Source organism: Podarcis filfolensis (assembly GCF_964270895.1).
Source record: "Podarcis filfolensis genome assembly, chromosome: 16".
In the NCBI taxonomy this organism is placed as follows: Eukaryota; Metazoa; Chordata; class Lepidosauria; order Squamata; family Lacertidae; genus Podarcis; species Podarcis filfolensis.
The window spans coordinates 14,922,036-14,943,984 of record NC_139620.1 but is presented as its reverse complement, the minus strand read 5'-3'; the positions used below and the strand labels follow the sequence as shown (position 1 = coordinate 14,943,984).

The following is a 21,949-nucleotide window of genomic DNA, read 5'->3' as shown; positions in this document are numbered from 1 at the left end:
AGAGAGATAGAATGAAATCCTGGTCGCAGGGGGTATAACAGGCTATCCTAGGGTCATAGAATTGTAGAGATGGAAGGGACCCTGAGGGTCATTTAGCCCAACCCCCTGCAATGCAGTAATGTCAATGTGCGGTCCCACTCCTAATTTGAAACCATACCGGACCCTGCTTAGCTTTGTAAATGTGATGGCAGTTTTATGGCTACACCTGGGAGGATAGGCAGGCCTCTCTCTCTCTCTCTCTCTCTCTCTCTCTCTCTCTCTGTGTGTGTGTGTGTGTGTGAGAGAGAGAGAGAGAGAGAGAGAGGGAGTGCACGAAGGGGGGAGAGAACAGGAAAAGGAGAGGGAGAAGGAGAAGGAGAAGAGAGAAGACATGATCGTTCCAATCCAGGTCCATCTTAGAATACTCTTAGCTTGCTTCTCTTTGGACAGATAATACATGGACATCATCATCCCAAATACACACATCCAGACCTCCTTGTGGGGGAACAGCCACAGGGAATGACAACTGGGTAATTAACAGGGAACCCAGCTTCCCAGTGCCCCTGGGCTTTGGAACACTCTATAGATTCCAAATCATCTGATCAAGCCTGGGGTAAAACCCCAGGAGTCCTGGCTCCCTTCCTCTAGAACACCAGTAAGTGCCACTTCCCTCTGAGTCCTGCCTCAGAGTACCCACTTTCTCGCTCTAACCCATGGGGGATAAAGCTATCAATGGCTGCTATCCAAAGTGGCTGTGCTCTCCCGCCAGCATGAGAGGCGGTGAACCTCTGAAGACCAGTTGCTGCAGATTACAGGTGGGGAGAGCCTATAGGCATCTGGTTAGCTGACGAGACTCAATGGGCCAGACCCCTTTGGCCAGATCCAGCTGCAGGGCTCTTGCTGCCACCCCTTTCCCGGCTGCCTGGCTACCCACTGGGCACCCCCTGGGAGGACCTTGGACCCGAGGAGCCTGGCAGTGTGAGGAACAGACACCAGCATGTCTGCACCAGTAGGTTACGCTGTCAGCCCACGTTAGCCTGGCGAGGCCATGACGAAGATGAGGATGTGAGGCGAAGGCGCCGGAGTGTAGCGGAGGCCGCCCCAGGGGCCTGCTTGACACGTTGGGCACTCTCTGCGCCAGCCTGCCTGCTCTCCTGCCAGACAGGATTAGTGGCAGCACCCTCGCTCGGCACATGCCACAGGGCAGCTGGGAAGATGTGGGTGCCCTTGCGAGGGCACCAACCTGTAGGCCACCTTGATGCTACATGCCCTGCTTCTCTGAGTGGAAGGGGCCAAAACGCTTGTGCTGGCCACATCTTGGAGGACCCAGGAGTCCTAGTGCCTCTCTCCCTCTCCCTGCAGCTCTCAGTTCTTAGTGCTGCCCAGCAGAGAAAGGGTTGGATCCAAAGCTGGCCCCCAGGGAAGTCCCGCTTGACAGCTGCAGCTCAGCAGAGCAGAGGACTTAAGATGGGGGAGGCGCAGGTTCAAATCTCTACCCAGCCATGAAACTCACTTTCTGACTCTGTACCAGCCCCTCTCTCTGTATTTCTGCCTACCAAACTTGGGAGGACAAGGAGGGGATAACATCTTGGGAAAGAGGAATACAGTCATACCTCTTGTTACGTTCGGTTCAGGTTATGTTCTTTCAGGATAAATCCCGTGGCGACCCGGAAGTAATGGAACGGGTTACTTCTGGGCTTCACCGCTCTCGCATGCGCAGACGCTCAAAATGATGTCACGCAGAAGTGGTGAATTGCAACCCGTGTGCACGCAGACGCAGGTTGCGTTCTGTTCATGTTGCGAATGGGGCTCCGGAATGGATCCCGTTCACAACCAGAGGTACCACTGTACAATTCAAAAATCACCTGGACAACTTGGAAAGCTGGGGTGAAATTCATAGCATGAAATCCAGCTGGGCCAAATCTACATTCGTTCTACATTTAAGTAAAAACAACTACGAACAAACAAAATGCAAAGAGTCTTGTGGCATCTTGAGGACCAATCATTTTACTTAGGCAGAAGGTTTCATGAGTTCATAATGAATGTGTTGTGTCTTTAACGTGCCAAAAGACTTTTCGCTGCTTTTGCTGAAGGAGACTTAACATCTCCACACCTCCAGAGAAAGGCACAGGATGGCGGATCTCAGTGAAAAGAAGCTTGGGACTGTAACTGGTCTGAAGCTGAACACGAGTCAGCCGTGTGATGCAGCCACAAACAAGGCTAATGCAATCTTAGGCTGAGCTAACAGAGCTGTAACTTCTAGGTAAGTCATGAGAAGTAACAGGTACGGTTTATTCTGCACAGAGTGCTGGCCCTGCTTCTGGGTGTAGACTAATAATGGGGGATGCCAGGCCCAATTTGGCTTGATCCTGAAGTTGGCCCACAAGGAGTTGCAGACAGTGGGGTGGGGTGGCGCTGCTTACTGACCTGTGGCTGGCCACGTCTCTGCCGGTTACTAGAAGAGGGAGCAGGTGGCAAGACCTGCATGGTGCAAATGCACCAGCAGAGTCAACATGGAGTTCCTGGCCAATGAGCTTGCACTGCATTAACCAACCAACCAACCAACCAACCAAAGGAGCATCATCACCCCACCATGCTGCTGCCTGCAAGGCTGTCTGGCCAAGCCACACCCACCTATCTGTCACCTGACACTAAGCAAAGGGCAGATGTAGTCCTGGCTGCTGAGGCTTCAGAATGTGCTGAGCCTGATTGCTCTCCTGAAGCCATGGCTTCAATTTGGTGCTGCGGGAATACGGTGCCTGCTCCCGTGGAAAGCAGTGTGGCGGGAAAAGGTACCACATTCAAGCAGTGCCAACTTACAGCCGCAGCTGGAAAGGAACCATAATGAGCCCACTCTAAGCCTTGGCATCCATAGCTTCACTTGTTCCATGTCTGGTGTCAGGTGATTGACAGGTGGGAGGGGGCAAATACAGAAGGGATTCAGCCCAAGGGATTGCCTCTGGTCAAGAGAGGCATGCAAAAGAAATGCAATCAGGGCTTTTTTCAGCCAAACTCACCGGAATTCAGTTCCGGCACCTCTCAGGTGGGTGCCATTGCCATTCTAAGAGAACAAGGGAGGCGCCTGCCTCACGGCTCGCTTTAAATGTTCCAATAAGCCAGGGTTTCTGGCTTATCATGGTTTACACTGCTCGGTTGCTCCCATTTCTTTCTTTCTCTGATGCAGAGAAACAAGCTTGGAAGCTGCCATTCAGCTTGGTTTCCCACAACGCCCAAACTCTAGCCAGGCTTCAGCTAGGACAGATTTGTAACTTGTTGAGGTTGTCGCAAACAACGCCCTGGATTTGGATACCATGGCTAGCTAAGCTTCATGTTATGTTCTTCCTGGCTGAGCCAAGGGAGGGGTGAAGGAGAGCTGATGGGGCAGCCTCCACCCAAATGCTGCTTGTTCCCCCCCCAAAAAAACACACCAGCCCTGGCTCATGGTGACCTGCAGCCAAAGCCTTACATAAAAGGGAAGTGTGTGTTTGTGAGGAGGAGGCCGCCAATTGGCTGTGTCTCAGGCCATCGGCTTGAATTCTCCCAAATCCAGGATCTGTGCAGAATGCCTGTCCTGCTGAAACAAAATGCAGACTTCATCCAGTCTCCTCGAAGGGGGGAAAATGAACCCCCACTCCACAGGAGAAAAGAGAGGCTGCCACCATATACCTGAAGACATACCCAAACCTAATCAACAAAACGTCGATTTGCATCCATGGCAGCTCAGAGAAGGAGCAAGAGAGATGACTCTGCACTCCGCCATCCAGGGCGCCCGACCACAGCCATGCACACGAGGGAGAAATTAGCCTCCTGCATCCTGCTCCCCCCTCCGGGCAATGAGTATTTCATTAAGTAACGAGCTCTCTTCCTCCTCCTCTCCCAATATCATGCGCAGCCATTAATGCATAAATATTAATAGGAACGACACAGAGATGGACTGGGTGCCTGCGGCCTGTTTTGAGACGCTGCGTTCACACAGGGCAAGGAATTAATCAGTTTGCCCTGCTTGGAGAGATCGGGAGAGGCAGAAGGGAAAAGCGGAAGGGGTCCAGCCTCCATCACCCGGGAGCAGAAGAGGGAGGGAGGCAGGCCACCCCCGCTGCAACGTGCAGGCCCACTCAAATACACCCCATCAACGTCTCCCCATTATTATTTTTAAAGAATAATATATTTTAAACAACAGCAGCAACACATAACATGCGGGTGGGAATCCTGTCCTAACAGCCCCTATTTGTTTCTTGCCCGAAGTCAGGGACTTGAAAGGAATGCTCAGTGTCAAAAGCAAAGATGGTATCTGAGTGTATGCAGAGTGGTGGTGCAGGGCAGCTTCCTGAAGGGCCTATTTGTCCAGTGTGCAAATTGGGCCGGTCTTGTTTCGAGCTGAGCCGAGCCCAGGGCTGCAGAAGTGGCGGGAGAGGACGCTGTGTCTGAGCACATGCAGAGTTCCAGGCAGGACCACAGCAAGTGCCCACATCTCTGGGGCAGAAATGAAAAAGGGCAGGCTTTGACTCCAGGACATCTCTTTTTAAGAGCCAGGGGTCTGTTGTGCCCCACTCTGGTGATGAGGGAAAGGCACATCGATAGTCAGCACACAACCCGAGAACACAGGAAAAAACTGGGACTGAAGGGGTGAGCTCTAAGGGAGCTCATGCAAAGACTGGTTTGGATCTGGATCTGGTCTGGACAGAAACAATCAAGGGCTGAACCTGTGTGTGGGGGTATGTATGCACAAACACCAGCCATCGTCTGTTGATAGAGAACAACTTGGAAGGGCCCAAATGGTCTCTCCTTGAATTGTTCCATCCCACGGGTGTCCAATGTGCAAGGCAACACAGTTCAGCAACTGAAGTTCCAAGTCTGCCACTCGCTGCTGCCAAAGCGAAGGTGGCAAGAGCAACATGGTCCACACTTTCAGATAACATCTAGAACTGCCCATCAAGAAGGTGAAAGTTGAAGATGTATAATGGGGCAGCGGGGGTGGGGTGGGGTAATTTTCACAAACCCCTGAAGTGGCAACCCACCCTCAGGCCTCAGCCCCTGCCAAATCTCCCCATGAAATAGGCCCATCTGGGTGAGGAAAGGGGTGTATTTAAACAGCTAGTGACCTACAAATCAAACCTCTCAACTAGAAAAAGACCTGCTAAATAATCAAAAAATAATGTCTAAAATGCTATCAGAATGGCAAACAAAGGATGAATCATCAATGATTCTGGGCTATGGATATAGGACATAATATTGAAATGGCAGCATTGGAAAGATTGTGGAATGTGGATTTGAGATTTACAGTGTGCTATGCGATAAAAGAAAATCACATGGAAATGATGTGTAAGTGGTATCTGATTCCTAGTAAATTAGCAAAAATTTGTAAGTTAGAACCAGATATCTGTTGGAAATGTAAAGAGATGAAGGGTACATTTTTCCATATGTGATGGTCATGTAAGGTAGCAGAATCTTTCTGGGAAATGATTTATAATGAGTTGGGGGGGAAATGTTGTAGATAATTTTTGTAAAAAATCAGAAGCTTTTATTTTAGGTATAATTGGTGGAGAGGTACCCAAAGAACAGAAAAAATTATATATGTATGCTCCTGTGGCTGCCCAAATGATTTATGTCCAGAGATGGAAAGAAGAAATAGTTCCAACCAAGGAGGACTAGCAATTAAAATTGATGGAAAATGCAGAAATGGTGAAACTTACCGGAAGAATAAGAAACCAAGAAGAGAGACTTTTTAAAACAGAATGGGGAAAATTTATTGACTATTGGAAGATGTATTGTAAACAACTTAAAACATTAGCAGAATTGACACAAACACGTGCAGAAAGAAATAACAAAAAGGGGAAATTAGAAAATAGGCTTGAATTGGATATGCAGTAACAACAGACATAAAATAAGTAACCGCAGAAAAGAAGGGAGGAAAGTCGAGGGAAATGCAGATTGATTATGTAAAGATTATGGTTTTTTTTGTTAAAGTATTTGTAAAATGAGAAAATGATATATATATATTGCCAGCAGCCATTCAGGAGCTGGTGGGGTGGGCGTGGGGAGATGTGTTCTGTTTGGTCCCCTGTGAGTGTCTGGGAAAAGGTATGTCTGAAACTGGACAACCCCCCCCCTTACCTCACAACCCCAGGATTTGTTTCATTTGCACCAGTTTTGAACCCAGAGCTTATTTGAAAAATCAGGCCCCCCCCACCTGGATCCCCTCCCCATCAACCCCCTCCCTCCCACCCCCAGCCCAGCCCCTCTGCCATCCTTACTATGTGGAGTTGCAGGTAGTCCCCGAGGCCAGAGGCACTGTCCACCCGCACCAGGATGGCGTTCTTCTGGTGCGTGCTGAAACCCACGGCCAGGCGGTCGGCCCGTGTGCTGGGGCGGTCATTGGGAGGCCACGTGTAGGTGATCAGCGCCCCGCCCTTCCCAAAAATGTATGTTGTCCCAGCTGGAAAGAGGAAGAAAGAGAAAAGTCAGAGAGGAAGGTCCAGTGCAGCCTCTGGGATCCTCCACCTACTGGTGGAGGACGAAACTTCAGGGATGAAACTTTAGGTCTCTCGGATCGCTCACAAGCTGCTCTAGGCAGGGCTCAACTTGCCTTGCTTTCACCAGAGCACAGCTGCTTAACACACAGCACAAAAGGAATGGTGATGAGTGTGCTGGAACATGTGCAGAGTGCTTCTGCCATCATCCAGCTCTCTCACACCTGGGAGTGAAGGATCTTTATTGGCTTTTAACCCAGGGGGGCACCTTTGATGGCAGTCTGGAGGGACATAGACATCAATTTGGAATATAGGGAGCCATCCATGCTCAGGGACTCCATCTGTCATATTTTGGGTCTTATCTGCCCTCTCCGCTGAAGTTATCAATATCTGGGGAATGGAAATCTCAGGACCATATGGGGAGAAGCATAGCTCAGACCTTGTGCACATAACTGCTGGGTATAGACCTTGGAAGCCCCCATTCTGGCACCCTCCTGTAACCTCCACCTCAACCTGCAATGCCCAAGTGCCCTACCAGGATAGCCCCTTCATGTCCCCTGCCCGTCTCTGCCGCAAAAACAAGGTTGGGGGTGGGAGGGAGCGGGTTAGGGATGATGGACACAGAGGGATAAGGACTGAGACAGGCCCATTCGTTTCCTGGCCACCCAGCCCTCTCCTCAGCCCTCCTTGAGGCATGGGCTCCAGCAGGGCCATCCATCACCCCTCAAGCCTGGCTCCTCCTCATATACAAACGCTCAGGCTGCCTTTCTGGTTCTCCTGGCCAGGAACCCCCAATGCCTCTCCATCAAGCTGACACCTTTGTCTGTTCTGGAATAACAGCTGCCTTTACCAACATCCCTGAGTGTCTCATGGGGAGGAAGGAGTGAGCCCCCAAAGCAGGCCAGGGGAACCTGGGAAGCCCCCCAGATGCTGGTGGATGGACTCCCAACTCCGAGCAGCCAGTCTGGCCCATGTTCAAGGATGATGGTGGGAGCTGGAGGGCCTCAACAGGCTCCCCAGAGCTGCCTGAAGATGCACCAGGCACACGCCTCTGCCATTCCAAGAATTCTGCCAAGCTAACTAAGTGGCTGGCTTCCACTGGCCACCTCAGCACCTCACATCCTCTGGAACAAGAGGTGACAGAGGTGGGTTGTTTGACCAGGCAGGCAGAAGGACTGCAACAAGCGAGTTGGGTAGTGGGGTCTGAAGCTGAAAACCTAAACAGACGGTGGGACCCCACTTCAACTAGCCAGCCTCATTTGGTCCTCAGAGCAGCTCAGGACATGGTCTTGACAGGCATCATGTTGTAACCTCTAGCCTGGCAGACCAGTGTAGACTGGAAGCTTGCCCCACTGCCTCGGCTTCCAACAACCAGCTAGTCAGGCAACAGAAGCAGGATCTGTGTTTATGTGTGGAGTTGCTCCCTAAAGAAGGGGCTCAAGCCTATCATGCTCCCAGGATGTGGGGGGGGGGGGAGAATGGAGGCTACTTCTCAGGATGCCAAAGATAGGCCTGGGAGGGTGGGCCAAACTTTGGTACCCAGAGGTGTGGCAGATGAGGTGGCGGGTGGCAAATGTAAAACCCTTTTTACACCGCCCCCCACCCATCATCTGATCATTATCTTAGCATCATGGCTTAGATTTTTTGTAACCAATGTGCTTTAGGTTTTTGCTGGAAATACTGAAAACAAGAAATTAATTATGGTTATACAGCTCTCCCCCCTCCCACATGCAGCAGGGCTGCTTCCAGCCCCGTGATTATGCGCATATCAACTGTGCATTAATAATGGCTTCTGAAAAAGGTTTGTGATCAACAGCCACCTAAAGCAGCCTTCACCAACACGGTGCCCTCCTGATGTTTCAGACTACAGTGTCTATCAGTCCCGGCCAACCCGTGAGCTAAAGTCACATTCAAGCAATGCAAGTAGAGCAGCAGCAGCTAAAGCATGTGTAGGCAAACTAAGGCCCGGGGGCCAGATCCAGCCCAATCGCCTTCTAAATCCGGCCTGCGGACGGTCTGGGAATCAGTGTGTTTTTACATGAGTAGAATGTCCTTTTATTTAAAATGCATCTCTGGATTATTTGTGGGGCATAGAAATTCGTTCACCCCCCAAAAAAAATATAGTCCGGCCCCCCACAAGATCTGAGGGACAGTGGACCGGCCCCTGCTGAAAAGGTTTGCTGACCCCTGAGCTAAAGCAAACATGCGGACACCTCAGCTTAGAGAGCCAGGTCTTTGGAGGGGAGGGGCTTTCCAGAGGAGCACAGCCGATAGCACATGGGTGAGGTGTAGGGGAAATTCCTCAGGTGCCAGGTGTGTTTTGCTACTCGTGCATATCTAACTGTGTGGAGAGCTCTGGATGCCAGGTTGGCAACTGACCTGGTTGGCCCCTCCTGCTTTCTTAAGCAGGCAAGCAGAAGAGCTTATTTATTGCATTTATATCTCACTTTTTTTTCAAGGAATATACGGCTAACCTCCCCCCCCCTTTAACCCTCCTACAACAACCCTGTGAGGTAGGTTAAGAGGCTGTGACTAGTCACCCAGTGAGCTTTATGACTGGACAGGGCTTTTAACCCTGATCTCCCAGGTCCCAGACCGACACTCTAACCACTACACCACACTAGCTTCCTAGATTATGTCTGCTATGGGGCAGTTCTAGAAATTAAGTGGGTAAATAAATATGGGGAAAGCAAATGTCACTTAGAGAAGGATCTGAAATATTTCCTTTGAAGCCTGAATTTGTTTTATTCTGGATTGCTTTATTTGATTTTTTAATGTATTATAAATCACTTTGAGATTTTTTTCTTTAAAATATAAACCAGTATATAAATGAAATTAATAATAATAATAATATCGCACTGCAAAAAAAAGCACATAGACATTCCATTGTGGTGACCGTAACCCAAATTTAAGGTGTCATTTGGCAAGTAGCTTACAGTGGTACCTCTGGTTGCGAACAGGATCCGTTCTGGAGGCCCATTTGCAACATGAGCAGAACGCAACTCGCGTCTGCGTGGGTTGCGATTTGCCGCTTCTGCGCATGCATGTGACATCATTTTGTGTGTCTGCACATGTGGCGAAACCCGGAAATAACCCTTTCTGGTACTTCCGGGGGGCTGCAGGACGCAACCTGAAAATGCTCAACCTGAAGCAAACGTAACATGAGATATGACTGTATATATCTGAGTTTCTAACATTGGGCAACACTGTGAAGTCCTCACCCCATTGCCCTAGTCCAGCTGCCCTTGAAGAAAAGATTCCAGGGAGACCTTCCCCAGTTGGGCCCTGAATAACTTTCTCTTTTCCTGTAAGAGGACCTGGCAGATGCGTGCAATTTCTGGGGAAATTATGAAATTAGTCTTAAATTGCGCAGGGCAATCTGCACCAGAAAATTCCCTGGTGCCCTGGAGAGTGATCTAATCTTGCAAGTTTGTTTCACTTGTATTTAGTAAACAAAGCTAAAAAAAACCTTGAAAATGCCAAGATTTCCTAACATTGTATTTGCGGCTGGCATCCTATTGGAATGGGCTTACAGAGCTGGAAATCTTCCACAGGGAAAAAAAAAAGCACCAGAAGAGATCTGGACCCCCACTGCTGCACCTGGGATTGAGTCCAGCCTTGTACTTCCTACCTTGCACAAAAGCCACAGGTGACCAGGCCTTCCACTTTGCTTCCTGCTCTCCCTCCTCCTCCAGCCCATTCCAGTTGCAGAGCCAAGGAAGTCCCTCCCTCCATGACTAGCCTGGAAACCATGCAGGTCAGTGGAGGGGAGGCGAGTCACTCTGCCTGACCTCTGTCAGTCCATTGTGACCCTTGACCGTGGGGCCTTGGGAGTGGGAATCATCATCAGTAGCCAATTTGGGGGTCCTAGCTGCCAGGACACAGCCCTGCCACCATCAACGCTCCTGCATTGGCCTCCATATTTCCAGCCTCACTCCGTATTTCCAGCCTCACAGGCATCAAGGACCATAAAGTCTGGCAAGGCCCCATCCGCAGTCCATCCAGGTCCTCAGAGGAGAGGGCGCCAACCCCACCACAGGCCTGGCCAGTTGGCTCCTGCTGCCTGCAAGAGTGGAATCTTCTTCCTGCCAGCAGGGCTCACTAGGAGCTCTCCAAGGTCCTGATTTCCTCTGCCCTCTGCATAAGACAGCTTCTATGACCTCAATCGTGAGCTGACTTCCCCTGAAACAATGTGCTTCCTCCATTAGCCTCAAGTGCCCACAGAACAGGAAAGAGAGGGGAGCTTTCAGTTTATTGTTTAACATGCCTGTAAAGAGGCGAGTGGTTGTGGAGAAAGGGCTTCCATTCATCTGAGGCAAGCACAGAAGTAACTTGGCTGGGCTTATTTGCAAGGCTGATTGCCTCCCCTGCATCCTCTGGGCCAGTGGTTTCCAATTAGCTAAGTAATGCAGACCCCCTGTTTTTCAAAAGCCAAGCCATGGATCCCCTACTTTTGAAAATTCTGGTATATCTATGGGAGTGGTCCACAGACCACCAACTGGGAACCACTGCCCTAGACTAACTAGGAAGACTTTGGTCTCTCTTCTCAACTCCAGCAATGAGTAAAATGGAATAGGGGCTTTCCTCTCCCTCAGCTACAGAGGTGTTTAATTGTTGCAGGTTATATGAGATTGAACAGGGTGAACAGCCTGCGTAGGTCATACACCCACCCACCCAGCAGAAGAAAAGTCACCTCTTTGCCCCAGCCAATCTCTACCAGAAAAAGGGGAAAACCTTCTTTGCAGCTTCTCCTGTGGAAGTCAGAGGTTCCTGGAAGTTGTGGAGAAAACACTTGTGGGTGCAAGTTGAGGAGGAAACATTTCCTCCAAATGCTAATCTGTTTCATCAGAATTCAAGAACATTCAAAACAACTTCTTTTGTACTTAGGAAACCAAAGCAACCAAGCAAAGAAAACAGTAATAAAAGGAGGGATAAGAGCAGAGACACTTGGGTTAAAGGGAGGCAGAAGTGAGGCCCTTCCCCATCAAAAAACAACAACAAAAGACTAAAAAATTTCAAAAACCAAAGTCCTGACAGTTCACCCAATTCCCAACTGATGTGAAATTTCAGAGTCTGCTGCAAGGAGATGGAGGTGACAGAGAAATTTCACTGATGTGAAATTTCAGAGAAATTTCAGAGTCTGCTGCAAGGAGATGGAGGTGATGGAGGCAGGAAGAGGTGCAAGGCCTTCCCCTTTTCTGGACCTGCAGGAGGTTAGGAAGAGGCCTGGCAAGGTGGGGGCAACAGAGGGCTGCTTTTGAGCACCACTGAAGTCAACAACAGCTGCAAAACTCTCTCTGTGTATGCCTGAGGTTCATTAAGACTGTTAGGGAAAGGACCCTTCTTCAGAAACCTACTCCACACATACCAGTCACTGTGCCCTCCCATGAGCTGGCAGGAGAAGGGCATTGTGCAGGGGCGATGGCCTGCCAGCCTCTCCACTGAGCTGTTCCTCTGAGCAACAAAGGTGGCCTTCAAGGCCATCTGTCCCCCTCTGCTTCGCCACCCATCCATCTCTGTCAGCCTCCTTGATTGGCTCAGAAATTGTCAGCGACCAAACCTAGAGGCGAAGAAGGCGCACTGGGAGGGGCAAGCGAGATGCCAGCGGGCAGGGAAGGGTGGAGGTGGCGAGGGCTCATCTCCGCACTGCCCTCCCCAAACCAAACAGCACCCATCCCTTTCCATGCTGGGGGGCCTTGGCACCAGCCTCCCCTTTCTAAAGGGCTGGATGAGTTCCTGAGGTCTCAAGGGATGCCAGTCCTGGCACCTTCCCCATTCCTGAGAACCCAGGAACCTGTTAGTTCTCACCCCACCTCTGCCAGCTACCTCCTCTGCTGTTTCCTCTGCTAATGGGCTGACTCACGCAGCAGGTGAGATGGCAGCATGTGTGCACTGGCTATCTTACAGGGCCAAACACTGCTCCTGTGGCTGTTCACACAGCTGCTTTGGCCCTGCAAAGGCAAAGGCTGCTATATGAGCGACGGAACTCAGTGGGACTGGCCGAGCAGTAAACACATGCAGGAGGACACCATCAACTCATGCCATACAAGGAGAAGGCAGAAGTGGTAGTAGGTACCACTTCAGAGTTTAGATGAGGTATACCCATTTTGAAAGTACCCTTGTCGGGGGGCTTCTAGATAGGGGTGGCTCCTGGCAGCACAATCCAACTTTTGCTACAGGCCGTAAGTTGAGTTGCAGGAACACAACTGACAGCACTGCGCTCTCCCTGCCTGCACATCTTGCCATGTTTTATATGCACAAGTGAGCATTTCCTCTCAGCTAATCTTCTTTTTTTAAATCCATTGTTAAATTTGGTACGGTGCTTATTTGTGATTCCCTGATTGTGCTCATGCCTCTTTTATGTTAAAAGAATGGAGATTCGATTTCTGTATAAAAAGGCCAATTTGTTGTCTGCCCTCTCTTACTCTGACCACATTGGTGCAATAGACCACACAAGCTCAGTTCCATATCTTCACGTGCCATTTATCAATCTTGGGTGGGTTTTTAATCTTTCTCCACCTCCAACCAATCCGGCTGCTGTTAATAAATGCATGACCTGGAGTATTTAATTATTTATATTTAAAGCTATTTATATACCGCTTAATTACTATAGTTTTTAAGCAGTGCACATAAAAACTTAAAAGCATGCAATGGAGAAGATCAATTAGGATGAATAATAAAAACAGAAAGTGTCCTTAAAATGCCTGCTGAAATAGGAAAGGTCCTGTGGCCAAGGGCCTTCCAACCACAGCCTGTGGACTTGTCTCCTCTCAGCCAGGAGTTCCACAGAATCAGGCCTGCAACACTGAGCACCTGGGTCCTCCTGGGTGCGAGACATGCGTCTGAGCTGCAGGGGACCCCATGAACAAAGACTCCCCCTGAAGATCTCAGATATTTTGTCCATTACATATCCATTATATAGAAGGCTGACAAATAGATCTATGGGCAACTTGTCGCCACAGATTATTTTTTCTAATGTCACTTGTTGTAGAGATCCAATAAATTTGTGAGGTCTGGACAAGTCCAAAAGGCATAAAAAAATGCTAGGATGATGACCAGAGTTGCATCTCTAGTACTGGTATACCATTATATGATTATATCCGACTTGCTCTTCAGGAAGTAAAATACCACCCAAGTATTAGTTTATAATGCATCCCTTTAAAATTCAAACATACTGGAAATGAGGAACAGGTAGCCAGTGATGTAAGTTTGGAAATGAATTTCTGCCCTTTGCAAATGAGGATAATTTACACGTGGTAATTTTCATCAGAAAGTTTCTTAGCTTGCTTTGGAATACTTTCTGCTGCCATAACGGAACAATCTAAACATTTTTGTTTTACCTCTGTTTAGTAAACAAAGCTAATTTTTTTGAAATTGCCAAGCTTGTATTTGCAACAAACATCCATTCACAGTGCTGTTAATGAACTTTCGAAACGGAAGATTTTCTGTGGAAAAATGAAGCACTGGGAAATGTTCTATTTCGGAAGATTTTCTGTGGAGGTTTTTACACTCGACATCACTGCTGGCGCCCTCCAAACACTGTCAGACTCCTGGCAGCCAGCAGGCCCAACAACCGTGATGATGGTGATGCTGATGGGAGTCTAACAACATCACCGGTCCCCACAGGCTGGCTACCCCTGAGGGAAGCTGCTATTTCCAAGTCCAAATTTATTGTGGAATAGTCTTTCTTCAAAGTCATCAATCCATTTGATCTGAAAGAAATGTTTCCTGGCATCTCGATTGGCTTTTTAAAAAAATGCTAGCTGAAAATTTTATAGATTTGATACATAATTCATTTAGCTAACTTACATGACACCTCAAGTTCTGCAGCTGACTCTGTGAGGTGGACCTTCCTCCTTAGACCGTTTTATGTTTGACTTGCAGAGACTGGAAGCCTCCTTTTGAGCTTTTGATTAGCTCACATTTTACCTGCCTTTCCCCCCTCAGATCACTTTTGTCTTCTGGCTCTCTCTGATAGCAGACGGTCGCAAGAGGTGACTGCGCAGAACAGCTTGCTTTTAAAAATACTTTTTGCCATTTTGAGCAAATATGAAGAGTAACGTAACAGAGCTCTGGGTGAATTTTTTAAACAAGAAGTACTTCAATCGGGGGAGGAGGCAAGTTGCTAAAATGCTATGTGATCGAAAAAGGCAAGATTTTTTCTTTAAAAATTCGCCTTAGTACCATGCCACCCTTTCGTTTTAAGCGTTATTACGTGCATATTTTTTTAATATATAAATGGCTGTTTTAGAAAGCACTTTAGCACAAATTAAAAGATCAATAAAAATAAATGGGGCGATAAAACGCTGCCAACCAGTAAAGGTAACAGAGAAGGGGCTCCAAGGAATTAGCAGTTCCCCTTCCCAACATGGCCCTGAACACTTCTGGGAAAGGGGGGATAGGGAGGCACTTCAGAGCACCCACACCTGGAGAAGAGGGTACGACTGTCCCCTTCTTTGCAACAACAGCAACAATTATTTTATTTACAAAAATATTTATATACCACAATTCAGGAAAAATATCCGATTTGTTTACAACCAAATACAGTGGTACCTTGGGTTACAGACGCTTCAGGTTACAGACTCTGCTAACCCAGAAATAGTACCTCGGGTTAAGAACTTTGCTTCAGGATGAGAACAGAAATCGCGTGGCAGCGGCGTGGTGGCAGCGGGAGGCCGCATTAGCTAAAGTGGTGCTTCAGGTTAAGAACAGTTTCAGGTTAAGAACGGACTTCCGTAATGAATTAAGTTCTTAACCCAAGGTACCACTGTATATGATAAAAACATACAAAATAAAATTAAAATGTCAGGGTGTTCTTTTCCCTTCCAGGCAAACAAAAGGTGGAGGGAGCTTGGAAGAAACATGGGACATTGACATTCTATAGACGCTCCAAAGAAAGTGTGGCCATCCCAAAATGAACACCTACCATGGAAGTAGAAAGTGAGAGTATCAGGGAGAATTGCCCTGATCCGGCCCTCTCCATGCTGTGCTGAATTTCAAACTGTGGAACGTTTTTTTAAATAGGAAGGGGGACAACTCCTCAAATGACTGCCTCCCCCCACAGACCTGAAGAGAGGCATTTTGCAGCTTGGAAAATGGCACAGCCCCTTCCTTGCTGCCACCCCCCCAACCCAACAATTTTGCCGTACCATTCAGGCACGAATTCCTGCCTTCTCCACTCCAGCGGGTGCAGAATGCTGCAGCGAGGCTCCTCACAGGGTCTCTGCCATGGGAGCATATTCACCCAGTGCTTTTCCAGCTGCACTGGCTCCCGGTGGAGTACAGGGTCAGATTTAAGGTGCTGCTTTTTATCTTTAAAGCCCTTCACGGCCTAGGACCCTCGTACCTACGGGACCGCCTCTCCTGGTATGCCCCACGGAGAGCCTCAAGGTCCATAAAAAGCAACACCCTAGAGGTCCCGGGCCCTAAGGAACTTAGATTAGCCTCAACCAGAGCCAGGGCCTTCTCAACACTGGCTCCGGCCTGGTGGAACGTTCTGTCTCATGAGACCAGGGCCCTGCGGGATCTGATTTCTTTCCGCAGGGCCTGTAAGACAGAGTTGTTCCACCTGGCCTTTGGCTTAGAACCAGTTTGATTCCCTCCCCCTCTTTCTTTTTCCGTTCTCCTCCTGTGAAGCGGCTGCATCCTAATGTTTTAATGTTGTATTTTAATCTTGTTTTTAAATTGCATTTTAATCAACATGTTTTTATTATTGGTTGTTAGCCGCCCTGAGCCCGGTCTTGGCTGGGGAGGGCGGGGTATAAATAAAATTTATTATTATTATTATTATTATTATTATTATTAGGGCCACCTCCTGGGCCTGACCGTTTGCACCCTCAAGGAGTGCCCTCTGTTCCCCCACCCAATTCTGCTGCAGGCACAGAATAGGCCCTAGTTAGGAGAGAAGACAAAACGTGCCATGCACAGAGCAGGCCGCTCAGCTGGGGCGGGGGAGATTCATGCATATTTCATGCCTGTGCAGCTCTGCAGACGGCTCCTGGCAGCTGCCCGCCTAAGCCTGCTCAGCCAATCTCCCCCCCCCATCACAGCCCACTTGTTCCAAGTATTGATCAGTGGACAGAGCCCTGACCCCTTCCAGAGAAGCCTGGCATGGCTCAGGATTGGAGAGAGCCTCCTTGAAGACCCCTCGCCTCCTCCTACCATGCTGGGTTCCTCTGTTCTCATAGCTGGAGACAAAAACCCAGGAGTCCAGGCTCCCAGAGGCCCTTCCTTCGCTCTGGCTCAGCCACAACCTACTGGCTGAATCCTAAGCAAAGGTGCATGACATGCAGGCAGGCAGGCCTTAATGCGCTCTCCTTGCCTCCCTCAGTCAGCAGCCAACCCACAGACATGCTGGCTTCCTCCTTCAGCAAACTCTCACTAGCCCCCCCCCCTTATTGCACCTCGAAAGGTACCTGAACATCCCCCCAATCACCACTCTTCCTCCCCATCTCTCAGACAACCAGCTTCTCCAACTCAGCACGCTCCAAATGTTTTCGAATGCGGTCTCAGTTGGCATAGCTGGCCAATAGTCAGGGCTGGTGGATGGGGGTTGCAACCTGAAACACTAGACTGAGGATGGCTGAGATAGGCTGTAAGCCCTGTGGAGGCAGAGGCCAGAGCACCCACAGCAAAGCTAGCACACAAGAAGGGTGAATGGGCTGCCATAATGCCCACCCCCGGTCCATTTAAGGGGACAGGAAGAAACTGGGCTCCCTTTGTGTAACACCCCATCTGTCTTCTTTATCCCTGCATTTTGGTATGGCTGGAGTTGGTTCCTGCCTGGTTTCCAGTTCCTTCCTCCTTGGAAAGCCAGTGTGGTGGTGTGGATAGAGTAGTGCTTCCCGAGCTTGGGTGTCCAGCTGCTTTTGGACTACAATTCCCATCATCCCTTACCAGTAGTCTTGCTAGCTAGGGATGATGGGAGTTGTAGTCCAAAAGCAGCTGGCTTCACATCATGGAGGTCCTGCAAGGGAGGCTCTAACCATGTGCCGGGCCAAAATATATGTGCCACACAATGTGCTCTTAAGCTGTGGGGTATCGAACATCATCCGGTCTCTAGGCTAACTGGAGAAGATGCAGGGGTACCTTGAAGGTGGCAGCGGGGGGGGGGGGGAGAGGCCCCTAGTGGAAGGTATGAGCCACTGTTGCAGCACAGACATTTCAGGTCTTTGCTCAGGCTCCTTTTTCACTAGGAGCTCGGAAGCAAGGACCAGTGGCAGCCCTGCCCTTCTTTGGAGGCACAGCCATTCACCCCCGGGGCCTTCTTCCCCAGCACAATGCTGCACAGGGAGTGGCTGGGTGGGCCTGAAGTGAATTCCCCAATCTCTCTCCCCCCCCCCCCCCGCCTTCGTTGCTCACCCTCTGTAAAGGGAGAGTTGTAGAGAGATGCAGAAAGAAAATCAAAATGTAGGTCATCACTGAGATGCGAAGATCCTACCCCCCCCTTTCCCAGAGAGACTTTGCGGGAAAAGGGGCAGCAATGAATAATTCATCACCCATTAAGGCCTGGGAAAATGGGGGTGAATCTGGAAGCGGGAGGAAACCAGAGCATGGCAAGAACAAGAAGAGGGATTGGTCATCAAGGGACTTGTCGCTCCACCACGTGGGACAGGAAGCTGGATGGGGTCCAACTGCCAACAGCAAAATCTTGTCCTCCCAGGACTGCTCAGGGGCATCTGTAAAGTGATCGCCTGAGCATGTGCAGACTGCCAGCCACACCATACTCCTCTGGGATCAAGAGGGGAACTTGTAGGGTGGAAGGTGATTCCCCCCCCCCCAGACCCCTTTGCGGATAAGAAAAGTCCCTGGGCAACCCATGCAGCCCCACAACCCTGCAGCCACAAAGGGGAGAGGCTGGCATGCATCTTTGCTGGGGGTTCAAAGGGGAATTCTTAAACTGCCAGGGGAGGGAGGCAGCTCTCAAGGGCACTCAGCTATTAAGGGAGCTCTTAGCTGCAAAGAGGCACTTTGCTTCCTCCGCTGTTTGCAGAGGGGCCTGAAGACCTGCCAGCTGGACCGGAGGCGTCCTCTCCACACCCCTGCAGCATGAGAAACCACAATGAGCGTGTGGAGAGTACCTTTGCCTATCAAAGGGTGCAAACGGCAAATGACTAGAGAGGGAACGCAGCTGAGCAGAAGCCCCCCTGTTCAGCAGGCAAGGCCCCAGGATGACTTTGAATCGGGAGTAGAAACAGAGCAGGAGCCAGAGAGGTTGTCTCTGAACTGGCTGGTCCAGTCAGTCATATTTTGGGCCCACAGACATTTCCGAGCGGTCTTCAAAAGCAGTCCTGTGATATTGCAGGAGCAGGTTTCATGCACTAGGTGACCTCTGATTCTAACCTAGTCTGGAGGTTAACTGAGCTGTGAGAACCAATGCCAAGCGACCCCTGCCCAGGAGGAGGTCTCCAATGGCACAACAGCTGCCAAGTGGTGAACAGCATGGTCAATGCTATGGGTGCTCTTTGGCGCTCCAGTGCCAAAGCTGGATCTACAAACACACCCATGGGAAAGGCAAGCCTTTGGGGAGAGGGCAGACCTCTCACTTGGCACCATCTCTCTGAACAAACAATCCACAACCACCCAGAGTCAGTGTTGAGAAGTGGTAAAGAGTGTTGGGCTATGACTTGGAAGAGCAGGGTTCGAATCCCCACTTGACCACAAAGGTCGTTGGGCGATCTCGGGCCAGTCACTGCCTCCCAGCCCAACCCTACCTCCCAAGGTTGTTGTGGGGATTAAATGAGGAGGGAGAGGAGGATATAAATCAAATAAATAAATAAATAAATAAATAAATAGGTAGGTAAAGTTAAATAAAACCAGTTATTGGGCCCTCTGTCATCATGATGGCCTCTAGCCATCACCCGAGTGCTCCTCTGCCTCACCTGAATCTGAGGCAGAGACAGGAGTCCTAAGTGAAGTGACAGCATTTGGACCAGTTGGTTAAAGGGATTCAGGTCGGAGCTAAACAATATAAACTGAGAGCATTTGCAGATGACTTAGTACTTACATTACAAGAGCCAGAAGCTAGCACGAAAAGAGTTTTGGAAATAATTCAAGAGTTTGGTCAAATGGCAGGATTTAAATTGAATAAGTCTAAGACAAAGGTTTTGGAGAAAAATTTGACACAGATAGAAAAGGAAAGGTTCCAGAATGAGACAGGGTTAACTGTGGTTAAAAAAGTGAAATATTTGGGTATAAATATGACAGCTAAAAATGTGAATTTGTTTAAAGATAATTATGAAAAAACTTGGAGAGAAGTGAAAAAAGATTTGGAGATTTGGTCCAACTTAAAGCTTTCCTTGTTAGGCCGTATTGCAGCTATAAAGATGAATGTATTGCCAAGAATGTTGTTTTTGTTCCAAGCATTGCAAATAATTGATAAAATGGATTGTTTCAAGAGGTGGCAAAAAGACATATCTAAATTTGTCTGGCAGGGCAAAAAGCCCAGAATTAAATTTAAGATATTAACGGATTCGAAGGAAAGAGGGGGGTTTGCCCTGCCAGACTTTAAACTTTACTATGAAGCGGCAGCTTTCTGCTGGCTGAAAGAATGGCTACTTCTTGAAAACACAGACATTTTGGATTTGGAAGGTTTTAATAACATTTTTGGGTGGCATGCATATTTGTGGTATGACAAGGTTAAAGCACATAAAAGTTTCAAAAATCATATTGTCAGAAAAGCACTATTAAATGTCTGGGTCAGATATAAAGACTTGCTGGAAAATAAAACTCCAAGGTGGCTGTCACCAATGGAAGCTAAGGCAGTTAAAAAGTTAAATATGGAGTCCAAGTGGCCAAGATACTGGGAAATTTTGGAAAAGGAAGGGGACAAATTGAGATTGCAGAGTTTTGAGAAATTAAAAGGGAAGGTGAGAGACTGGTTCCACTACCATCAAATAAATGAAGCGTTTAAACTGGACAGTAAAATTGGCTTCCAGGTGGAAAAATCAAAATTGGAGATAGAACTGTTAGAACCCAGTACTAAGAATTTGTCCAAAATGTACAATTTGCTGCTGAAATGGAATACACAAGATGAAACGGTTAAATCAGTCATGATTAAATGGGCTCAGGACATTGGTCATAATATTTTGTTTGCTGATTGGGAAAAGTTGTGGACCACCGGGATAAAATTTACGGCATGTAATGCCTTAAGAGAAAACATTATGAAAATGATATATAGGTGGTACATAACCCCAGTCAAGCTTGCAAAGATTTACCATGTGCCTGACAACAAATGTTAGAAATGTAAAGAAACTGAAGGTACATTTTTTCATCTTTGGTGGACTTGCCCGAAGATTAAGGCATTCTGGGAAATGATCTATAATGAACTTAAAAAGGTATTTAAATATACTTTCCCCAAGAAACCAGAGGCCTTTCTCTTGGGTATTGTCGGCCAAGGGGTGTTAAAGACGGATATAACTTTCTTTATGTATGCTACAACAGCAGCTAGAATACTCATTGCGAAGTACTGGAAGACGCGAGAACTACCCACACTGGAAGAATGGCAGATGAAGGTGATAGACTATATGGGCCTGGCAGAAATGACGAGCAGAATCCGAAACCAGGGAAGAGAAGCAGCGCAAGAAGAATGGAAAAAATTCAAGGACTATTTAACGAAATATTACAAAGTTAATGAAAGTTAGAATGATGTTGGATTGGAAAGTAAATGGTTACTATTAGCAATGGTTATGACAAGGAGAATAAGGAAGAATAGTCTAAATTTAAATTAAAATAAGGGAAGATTTGCTGAACAATCGATAAGAATTTGGAATACAGAAAGGGGAGGCATGAGGAAGTCGGGGAAGATAGGATATGAAATTAGGATATGAAATGATACATGTTTTTTGTTTTGTTTTTGTTTTTGTATGTTTATGTTTGTTGTATTGTGTTTATATGGAAAAATAAAAATATTATAAAAAAAAAAAAATAAGTGAAGTGACAGCATTTGACTTCTAATCTTGATGTGGATATTTCACAAAGACCGGAGCTGGGGAAACTCTGACCTGCAGGGCAGGGGCAGTCCCCAGGGGCTTCCCCCTCTAGCCCACCAGGTTCTCTGCAGCTGTGTGTAAGAGAGAGATCACAAGGAAGGAAGGTTGAACCATTGCAGACATTGAACCTCCCAAGAGACAAGACTGACCCCAGAAGAGTTCCATAGGATCAGAGCCTCCAGGCCAGGCAAGAAATGAGTAGTGTGCAGTGTCCAGAGCGTCAGATGTGGGAAACCCGGGTCTAAATCGCCACTTAAATTAGGAAGCTGCACTCTCTTCGCCAAGACTACCTCATAGGGTTACTACAGAAAAAATTGAGGGTGAGGGAAAACCACGCAAATACCTTGAGCAGCGGGTAAAAAGGTAATAAATAAAAAACAATGATGCTGAAATGCAGCCCCGTCCCCTGCAGATGCCTTCGCTGCTGCTCAAAGCCCAGTGGAAAAGCTCAGGAAAAATCCCAAATGGCCGGTTACCCAGGCAACCAAGGTTGGTCGCTGGAAATTAGGG

General features: G+C 48.3%; 1 protein-coding gene across 30 annotated transcripts in view; it reads right to left on the bottom strand.

Annotated features, from left to right (window-relative positions):
• Positions 1-21,949, bottom strand: part of NRXN2 (neurexin 2) — a 340,969-nt gene that overhangs the window by 72,159 nt on the left and 246,861 nt on the right. For all 30 annotated transcript variants that reach the window (XM_083591980.1, XM_083591978.1, XM_083591984.1 and 27 more), the window contains one exon: positions 6,234-6,415. In XM_083591980.1, coding sequence (XP_083448106.1) covers positions 6,234-6,415 — 182 coding nt within the window. The remainder of the gene's footprint in view (positions 1-6,233; positions 6,416-21,949) is intronic.